The 10,756-nt window shown below is 35.2% G+C and overlaps 1 protein-coding gene across 1 annotated transcript in view; it reads right to left on the bottom strand.

Moving 5' to 3' along the window:
* Window positions 1–471: 471 nt before the first annotated feature.
* The window catches only part of LOC107665284 (chromogranin-A), an 11,820-nt gene continuing 1,535 nt past the window's right edge, over window positions 472–10,756 (bottom strand). The window contains exons 3-8 of the mRNA XM_016456115.1: window positions 9,091–9,184; window positions 7,385–7,453; window positions 7,048–7,131; window positions 3,882–4,190; window positions 1,596–1,942; window positions 472–654 (exon numbers count right to left, since the gene is read on the bottom strand). Of these exons, the coding sequence (XP_016311601.1) occupies window positions 571–654; window positions 1,596–1,942; window positions 3,882–4,190; window positions 7,048–7,131; window positions 7,385–7,453; window positions 9,091–9,184 (987 nt within the window). The 3' untranslated portion in view covers window positions 472–570. The remainder of the gene's footprint in view (window positions 655–1,595; window positions 1,943–3,881; window positions 4,191–7,047; window positions 7,132–7,384; window positions 7,454–9,090; window positions 9,185–10,756) is intronic.

Genomic DNA, 10,756 nt, shown 5'->3' with positions numbered 1-10,756 from the left:
CGCACACTTTGCACTTTGCCATTGTGTGGAATCAGTTTGAAACACTTCTTTTTGATCTTTATTTGTTTTCTTGAATCCCAAATAACGTTTAATTACAGTCGTCACCATATCTAATAAAAACATTATTGCCTTTGGATCATAAGACTCCATGATATCAGGAGTAATCTTTCAGATATGTATCCTTATGTATATTAAAATTTCAACCTAGTGTGATAATTCACAGTGGCAAATATTTGACATTAAATGCACTCAAATGCCCAAATTTCTTCAGGAAGCAAGCACAATAAAGCAAAGCGGAGGAGCTGGGAGAAAAAGTGAAGGGACCTCTGAATGTTTGACATCAGAGGAGTTACTTTAAGGTTTCATTTTACACATGGAGGGAATGAGCAGAGAATCTGCAGCGCTGAGAGAAGAGAAGAGAAGAGAAGAGAAGAGAAGAGAAGAGAAGAGAAGAGAAGAGGAGGAGAGAAAGAAGAGAAGCAAGAAGGTGAGAGCCTCATCTCCAGTTAACATGCCTTTCTACTGAAGGAGAGATGAAGGGCAAAGCGGAAAGAGAAGAGCTGGAGCGGCTCAGCCTCCTCTCAGATCATGAAGTTTCTGAGCCACACTCTCCAGTTCAGACTCAATGGCAGCCAGACTTTCAATCTCAGCATCCTGATGACAGAAGAGAGAAATTCAGGCCATTAGTGAATTTTAAAATGCTTTATGAACATTTACACATACACGTACATGTACCATTAAAAAGTTTGGGGTCAGTAAAGTTGTTTTAAATATGCTTCTTATTTGCATGTATGATATTGTGAAATTAATCATTTAAAATAACTGTTTTCTGTTTTAATATATTTTAAAATGTAATTTATTCCTATGATGGCAAAGCTGAATTTTCAGCATCATTACGAATTAGAATTTAGAATTTATTTGAAATATTTTCTAACATTGTAAACGTCTTTATGGTAAGTTTGGTCAATTTAAGCATTCTTCTAACTTCTAACTTTCAGTAATTTCTTTAAAAAAAAAACATTCTGACCCCATTTTCTGAGCATCAAGGAATCATTGTCCAAAAATCTGCCGATATTAAAGATCTAATTACAAATAAATATATGTCGATGTTGGACATTCAATTATGCATGTTTATTCCCCCTATTTTTACATGTAGATTACCTTTGTCATCATCTAACACTCAAAGTTAATACTTAAAAAGAAAAATTTTTTATAACACTGTTAAATATCAAAATGAATAGTAATTTTTCATACTGTACAATGTGATGCCTAAATTCATTTGAAATAGTTAAAATGTAGTTTTACATTACAGTTTTTTTTTCTCAGACAAAGAAATTATAACATATCTATACAAAACTATAGTATGAGTTCAGATGATTTAGAATTTGAGTCATATGGACTATTTTAATGTTCATGGTGGTTTTTGTTTTTGTCCTTTTTGGAGCTTGACCAACATGGTCACTGTGAACCATGGATTCACTGAAAGAGCCGTGTGAAGAATTTAAAAAAAAAATTCGACTTTTGTGCTCCACAGAAAAAGTACCGTTTGTGCTTTGACCTTTAAGAAAACATGTTAGGGCACCCAAGTTTCATACCCCTGTCTTTCTGCTGCCGCTGCCCTCTTCATCTCGTTTGTCCTGTGGTTGAGTTTGTGCCATGAGCTGCAGCTCCTGCTCCTCTGGGCTCCTCCACAGCTCCCCCTCTTGATCTTCTCTCTCCTTAGAGTGGTGTGGTGCTTCCCAGTGTTCTTCCAGCTTTGGGCTTGCCTCTACTCTCTTGTGGGACAATTTGCTCACACGACTCCTGCGCTTCACTCCAACCTCTCTTTTCTTCTCCTCCTCTTCTTTTGAATGTGTTCTCTCCATTTCAGCTCCCTTGTGCTCCTCGCTGTCCTCCATGATGGACTGTTTTACGTCGGGATTCGCTTCATGATCATCTGTGGCTGGAACAAAGTGTGGAAACGGAACAAAGTTATAATTTTTATATTATATTTTCTCTATTTTCTCTATCTCAGTGTCTTCTCTTTCATTATTCTACACGCACACACACACATGCATTTACTTCAGTGCAGCATGAGCAAACCCAGCACTCTTCTAAATGAAACGCTTTCTCTTGCCAGCTCACGGCTCACTGCTTGATGCCTCTTATCCTGAATATAAGCCCCTGTCCTGTCCTTCTAACTGTACTAATGAACAGAGATTCCCAAATCATTGCTTCTATTAACTAAAACACTAAAGCAAAGTCACCTGAAAGGTTTGGCATTTTTCACCAAGTTCCTCTGAGATCTGAGGGCCACTTTTAACAAGCTACAGGCAGCTGGCTGATCTGGATGGCCTCCAGCATCAATTATTGAATCGACTCAGCAGGCCACAGTGCAGCGTGGATTTCATTTCATAGAAGAAGGCACTGTCACACCGGCCTGTTCATGGAGCACTGCTAAATTCCCCTATCAATCCTCATTCCCCATCCCTCCCGACTCTTTTTAACCTCGTCGTGTCTTAGACACAATCTCCTGCTGTTATTCCCAACCTCTTCAGCGAAATAAGTTAATGCCTGTTATATGAATTCTCTGTGGACATCCCTGTTACTCAGTCACACTTTTCAAGGAGTAGTGATTATGTTGCTATTGATCATATGTAGGCGAGTGACAAATCGTTAGTAGGAGCACTATGGCTATTTGTTCATCTGCTGGGCTTAAAGTTGTACACACCTGATCATGGATGGATTATGATACTTTGAGGCCATTCATGTCGCAAATGTACTGGCCAAATAACAATTGTAAATATGCTAAATACCTCAATTTTGAGATGAAAACAAATGACTCTTATGAGCTGGTAGAGAATCAAAAGCATACAGCACAATCAGTGTAGCCTGATTCTTGAAACGAATGACTCTTTTGAGTCAGTTCTTTTAATAAAGATAAAAAAAAAAAAGATAATAAAACACACTGCCTTATGCTATTTACAGCATTAGCAGAGAGAGATTTTTTTCATATTTAAGCAAAGTAGACATTATAGCTAGAATACACCCAAAACTGAATCAAACTGGAATGAAATCGGAACTGAATTGAAATCTAATTTAATCGAGGGTGTCGGAATCGGAATAAATCAGGAAATCTAGTAGTATAGAACATCAGTGTGTTCTGTTGGCTCTGTGGAGGAGCCTAGAACAAGTGACATTTCTCATTTCTTTGTGTATTTCACATTATGGAAGTAGTTTCTGGCACACATTCAAGCACTATTCATCCATCAATTGTACATCTGCAGTGGCTTGTTTCCAGGTATCGAGCCATCACAAGCTTCTCAGCAGGAGGTCCCTGAATTTGAGAGGTCCCAGGCTGGTAATGCGTAATCATTACACCTAATCTACAGTCAGAATATTGCTTGTAATATCATATCATATCATATCATATCATATCATATCATATCATATCATATCATATCATATCATATCATATCATATCATATCATATCATATCATATCATATCATATCATATCATATCATATCATATCATATCATATCATATCATATCATATCATATCATATCATATCATATCATATCATATCATATCATATCATATCATATCATATCATATCATATCATATCATATCATATCATATCATATCATATCATATCATATCATATCATATCATATCATATCATATCATATCATATCATATCATATCATATCATATCATATCATATCATATCATATCATATCATATCATATCATATCATATCATATCATATCATATCATATAATATCATATCATATCATATCATATCATATCATATCATATCATATCATATCATAATGAACTCAAAGATAAACTCAGAAAGTAGTACATATGGCATGCCACATATCGCATTCATCATTACCATCTTTATGGTAAGCCGGATCATTTTCCTTCTCCTTTTCTAAGCTGGAGTGTTTCCTCTCCTCTTGTTTCTCGTCATCCCTTTTTGTGGCCTCCTCCTGTGACTCTCTCTTCTGCTCTGAGTTTATGGAGTTGGAAATGTGATTGCTAGGACTCTCATCTTCTTCACGCTCCTCTTCCTCAGCAATCTGGTTCTGTTTTTGAGCCTCCTGCTCTGTCTCCTCACTGTCTCTGGAGCTCTCCTCTCCTGCTCCTCTCTTCTGTGCATCTTCTTCTGATTTATCCACGGCAACCAACATTGACTGATCATCTGTAGGATGGTAAAGCGTTAATTATATAGTGTTATTCTTTTATTCAGATTTGTGTTCTTTCAAAGCTTTCTGGTGCATTCATATATTATAATAAATTAATATATTCATATATGAAAACAGACAAACAAATAAATAAATAAATGTGAAAAATATAGTGTGTGATATTCTTTTATTCAGATTGGATTTCGTTCAGGTCAGAGCCTTCAGGTTTGATTCATATATGAAATATAATGTGATATATTATTAAGATTTGTTTTCTTTTAGGAAACTAAAAATAAGGTTCATTAGTTACCATTAGTTAACTACTTTAGTTAACATGAACCAAGCATGAACAGTACTCCTACAGCATTTATTAATCTTAGCTAATGTTAATTTCAACATTTATTAATGCATTATTAAAATCAAAAGTTGTGCTTGTTAACATTAGTTAATGCACTGTGAATTAACATGAACTAACAATGAACAACTGTATTTTCATCAACTAACATTAACAAAGATGAATAAATACTGTAATAAATGTATTGTTCATTGTTTGTTCACATTAGTTAATACATTAACTAATGGAACCTTATTGTAAAGTGTTACCGATTCTTCTATGATGATAATATAATAATAATAATAGAATGAATGAATGAATAAATGAACAAGTAAATAAATAAATGTGAAAAATAATGTGTGATATTCTTTTATTCTGATTTATTCAGGATAATAAAAAATAATCACCAAATGAATGTGAATTATATAATGTGTGTTATTCTTTTATTGAGATTTGTTTCAGTTTCTTTCAGGTCTTGATGTTCTGATGTTCATCTGTGATGAATTCTGCTACAGTGCCTTTTAATGAAAGTGGAACAGACTGTTAAACTGTTTTTCTTTGGATCAATCTGTCTGACCTCAGCAGTGCAGTACTTGCAAAAGAACATATAGATGGTGTGTTCAAAATATGTTAACCTCAGGAAAAAGGTCACACTGTGACCACTGACTGCTTACCTCCCTGAATAAGGAGAGTGACATGGCTTAATATGAGTCGAGTTGGATGCACTGCTTAGGATGAAAATGTATTTTCAATGCAAATAGATCATAGAAATAGATGACACCATTTTCAAGGTCAGCACTTTTGAATGCGGTCAAATGAAAAGTGCACTGACAACAACTCACTCACAAATTAAGGGGTAGTTTAAAACATAATCAGTGTTTTACTTGACTCTGACACTAAGTACCGAATGATATTTAGCACCCACACATTTGTGCCCACAGACTTGAGCTATGACATACTCAAGACAAAAGTCCTGGGTGGTGGGCATTAGTGTTGTCAAAAGACCCGGTATTTCGGTACCAAGTCGGTACCAAAAAATTGAAAACGTTACGGTACCAGGTTTTTTTAAGTACCGGTAGTACCGAGCACCCGGTCAACCCGGTTCTTGATGCGCTAAACGAAAGCTAGCCTCTTCCTGTGTTGCCAAGTCCGCGGTTTTCCCGCGGAATTGGGCTGCTTTAACACTGTTGCCGCGGGTTGATTTTCTGAAGTATATTATATTTTCCTTTTACAGCTGCAGACTGAGGAAGATCCTGAAAACACCAGCAAACCCTAAAACAGACAACAGTTTACAGATGTTTTTCAGTGGCAGCAGAACTATGACTAAACTTTTGGGTGAAACTTGTTTACTTTTTTCATACTTTTATTACTTGTGGAAAAACTTGAAACAATTTTAAATAAGTATAAAGAATGGCATTGGTTTTGTACATTTAATTTTTGTTTAACATTATTAATAAAAATGTTGTTCAATTAGCATGTTTTTATGTTTTGCTTTGGTACCGAAATTGGTACCGAGAACCGTGGATTTTCACTGGTATTGGTACCGAATACTGAAATTTTGGTACCGTGACAACACTAGTGGGCATAAGAAGTTTTACAAGCTCAGGATCATACCACGGGTAGTGTGCAATTTCACAAGCAAAAAACAATTCATACTAGAGAGACAGATGTGCCCTCTGCCCTGATTCTGTCAGAATGCTGCAAAGTGCAGCTCTATAGAGCAGAACACAGTGATTCACACTAAAATGTGCTTTGAGAGTACTGGATAACTGTCTACTGTCCTTTGAAGGGTGAAAAGCAATGCTAAATCAAAGTAGCATGCTTTCTTTGACAGAACTTATTCTAAGATTAGAACAAACTAATCTTTTCTCTCATATATGCAAAGTCTGCACATAAAATGTAAAAAAATAAATAAATACCCACAACAACCCATATGCAAATGTAATATACAGTATATACATATATGAAATTACCATATATTGTCATAAGAAGTAAAAACTTGTGATACCTATTAGAAATTGGAACAATATATTAACATATATCTATACCATACAAATATGTACATTTTTGGACATATATGTACATATCCATCCTAAAATCCATCAATACATGTCAATATTATATAAGTAAATGTAAAACATTTATTACAAAAACCTATGTAAATGTACAAATGTTTGTATGTTGTTTCAATTGTTTCATACATAAATAAAATATATATATATTGTTGACATATATGGTTGCTACAAATAATACCATATGAAAAACTCATCATATAGATATTATTAACATATGTACATATACAGAATTTACTATAGACATTTTATATATGATATAAAATTATGTCTTCGTCTACTTAGAGAATGTACGTATGAGAAAAAACTATATCACCTTATAGGTAACATATGGCAATATTACTCCTGATATAGGGCAATATGTGTCATATATAACATTTCTGTATGGGAATATAAAGAAAGAAAGAAAGAAAGATGTAACAGACTAGCATAGAGTCATGTAGCAATTAAGAAGTGGACTAATCTCACCTGCAGTTTTCTTCATGTCTCTAGAGAGGCTGGTCACATGATCAGGTGTGTCTCCGGGGTGTTTCTGTGCTCTTTCACTGGCTCCTGAGAAGCAGTTTGGTTGAGACACGGTCACAAGTGGACATAGCAGCTTCTTGGCAATAAAACAGAATCTATGGCTTCTCTATCAGAGTTCATCAGCAGTGTTATACGATATCTGCTCTACATTTCAAATGACCTACTGCTGCCAGAAAAGCCATTAGGAGCCAACTATCATTCTGCTGCCATTAGCATTTCTCCATAGGAAACAGAGTTGGTTCATGCTGTCCCAATCAGATCTGGAGCATCTGCCTCTTACCTTCCACAGCGATATCTTGCAGCTCTTGAAGAAAGTTGCGGTGGCGCAGGATGCTCACAAGCCTGTCATCTGGAAAATACACAGTACACCTCACACACAGTTCCAAACTCCAAACCCTATTTTTAGCAGTCAGCACTTTACTTTATTTTTACATTATTTGCATTAATTGCCCTGAAATGTACTGCCTTCTCCTGAGCAGCACTATTAATCATCAGGCCCGCTGAGAGAGAAGAAAGAAAGTGAAAGCAATAAAGAGGGGGAGAGGAGAGATTTGCGTTGAATTAACGTTGAGTCAAGCTTTTCCTTTTTTGCTGACCGACAAAGAGTGAATGCAGAGTCGGCTGCTCACTCTGTGGCAATGTTATTCACTCTACTCCTTACTTTCTCTCTCAAAATGTCTGTCGCCTTATTTCTCTGCCAAGCTTCTGCCAAAACTGACAGCTGTAGTTGCCAGAATATTACTGCAAAAAAATACAGAATTGTATTCATTTTAGTTATTTTAGTTCATCAAGTTAAACTAAATTAAAATGAGAAATGTTGCCTTGGCAAAATATATAAAAAGAAAAACTAATTAAAAATAATAAAAACTATAATATCACAATGATACTAAAATAACACTGATATGAGCAACAAACATAAACAAACAAACTTTTTTTTTTTTTACATTTTATTTTATTTCAGTTAACATTTATTTTATTTCAAGTAGTGATTTTTATGTTTTTTAGTTTCAGTTTTAGTTAACTGTGATTACCGTACTGTATATTTTACAGTTACTAACTGTATGTCTTTTAATAATACAATTTTAACACACTAACTTATTTGAACTATTTCATTATTTTTCTTACTGTATTAATAATAAAAAGGTGGTTTTAAACAGTGAATCTTGGCAATGTCCCTTTCCCTATGAATTATAAGGTGGTTCATTCTATATAAGGTGATTTATACTTTTTATTTTTAAAAATGTAACAATTATAATTGTAACAATATTTTGTTAAAATTCAAATTAAATAATATTTTTTTAATGTTATAATAATTATCTTATTATTATTGTTGTTATTATTATTATATATAATATAATATAATTTTACAGTATTTGGTAAGGTAACTAACAATTAAGTAATTTTTTTTTGTATCGCAATTTTATATACTTTTCCTGTTAAAAATATTGATGTTTTTACAGTGTATTAATGAAATTCTGCTTTTCTCAACTTATTGGTCCTCCTCTTTCTGTCAGTCTCTGTCCTTCACTCTTTCTTTGTCCTAGACTCATTGTGTAAGCCTCTCACAGTGTGTTTGATTTCACTGTTGTAAGCGTTATCTCAGTAACAATACCTGGCTTGCTAATAGAATGATTGATTTTCTAACTATTAAAGTATCAAGGAAAAAAAGACCCTGCAATGTGGCTGAACAGTGCACGCAACGCCAAAACTTCACACTATGACTCCAATCTTAAATTGTGTTCCAAAGATGAACGAAGGTCTTACGGGTTTGGAACAACATGAGGGTGAGTAATTAATGACTAAATGTTTTGGGTGAACTATCCCTTTAACTTTCGACTATCAGAAACGTGCAGTCACACCAGCAATGATGGTATATATTGATCATATCGGGAAGGTCACTGCTGATGATAAGGAATAAGTGCACCCAAGTGCAGCTTAATATATGGAAATAATAGTAGTCCAGGTGTCACTAACGCAGGCACTCACCAGCGCTGAGGGTTTCAAGGCAGTCCTGGGACACTGAGCTGGGATGAGGCTTGGACAGTGCATCTGCAATTACTTCCACAATACACTTCATCACCTATACAAAGACAGAGAAAGATCGGGATAGGAAATGGCCTGACATTTTTAAGTTAATTTGTAAATTAGGTGTTGGTGACTTATTTAAATGTTTTTGAAAGAAGTCTCTTATTTTCACCAAGGCTGCATTTATTTTATCAAAAAAAAAAAGGTAATATTGTAAAATATTATTACAATTTAAAATAATATTTCTATTTGAATATTTTTTCAAATGTAATTTATTCCTGTGATGTCCAAGCTGAATTTGTAGAAGCCATTTCTCCAGTCTTCAGTGTCACATGATCCTTCAGAAATCTTTCAAATATGCGTTTAATAAATGTAATGTATCCTTGTTTTTAAACGGTAGTGTGTATAATATATATGGACTCCATGCACTCATGAGATCAATGTGACAGAGGACAGAGATGCAGCATGCCAACAATATCTCAAAACCCCCCACATCTAGCCATCCTTACTGTCTTACATTTCACTTTCAATCAATGTCATTTCCTCCTCAGTGCTTTCAACCCTCTCGCCTGTCTCTGCGTATTGTTTGGCGCCACATTCCCCCCAAAGTCAAACATTTCTCTGCTGTCAGGGAAAAACAGCCTCTCTCAGTAAGGCCAAAGTGTTGCTGAAATGGCATTATCATTTTACCGAGAAGAACTGCATCTGTTTGCAACTTGACATTGCCAATGTCTTTCCCCAATACTTCAGATTTGCACACATTTCTGAATTTTCTAGTGTCAAAACAGACCCTCTCTTAAAGGGGTCCTATTATGCTTTGTCACTTTTTCAACTTTAGTTAGTCTGTAATGTTGCTTTTTGAGCATAAAAAGATCTGCAAAGTTACAAAGCTCAAAGTCCACTTCAAAAGGAGATATTTTATTTAATAGAAATCACTTTTCGAAAACTACAACGAACGACTCGTTTGGACTACAACGCATATTTTCCGGGATTTGTGATATCACAAATATCGACGAATGGGACGAGACCTGGTTGAGCTGCACTAGAGAAGGCAACGAGTGTTATCACTATGTCGGAGACACGCTAGCTTTCCCAAGGCAGACGAACTTAGAGTGCTTACAATCATCCGGGTTTAAATCGCGCTCAAATTGATTTGATTTTGACGCAATATTTACACTGAAGCTCGCAGGCAGCTATGGTAAGGGGCATGACATTTCCCGACCAGGCGCAGAGTGCTGCCAATCACAACATACACTGGCCCAGCTAACCAATCACAGCACATTTCGTATTTCAGAAGGCGGGCCTTCATTTGATACAGGAACTATTCGAGCCGTTCATGCCAGACTGGGGAGAGAGGTGTTGTAATAATGTAAAATATGTGAAAAATACAACCTAGTATGAGAGCCTGTTCTAGTACACCCCCAAAACAAAATCAAGACTTTGTAAAAGAGCATAATAGGACCCCTTTAAGGCGTTTCTCATCGGCAAGGACAAGAAAGAAGCATGTGACAAGCTCAGCGAAAAGTTAAAGGGGTCATATGATGCTGCTAAAAAGAACATTATTTTGTGTATTTGGTGTAATGAAATGTGTTTATGCGGTTTAAAGTAAAAAAAAAAAACATTATTT

This window comes from Sinocyclocheilus anshuiensis, unplaced genomic scaffold, assembly GCF_001515605.1.
Source record: "Sinocyclocheilus anshuiensis isolate Anshui unplaced genomic scaffold, SAMN03320099.WGS_v1.1 scaffold199, whole genome shotgun sequence".
Taxonomy (NCBI): domain Eukaryota; kingdom Metazoa; phylum Chordata; class Actinopteri; order Cypriniformes; family Cyprinidae; genus Sinocyclocheilus; species Sinocyclocheilus anshuiensis.
The sequence above is the reverse complement of the archived record's forward strand: the minus strand, read 5'-3'. Positions and strand labels throughout refer to the sequence as shown.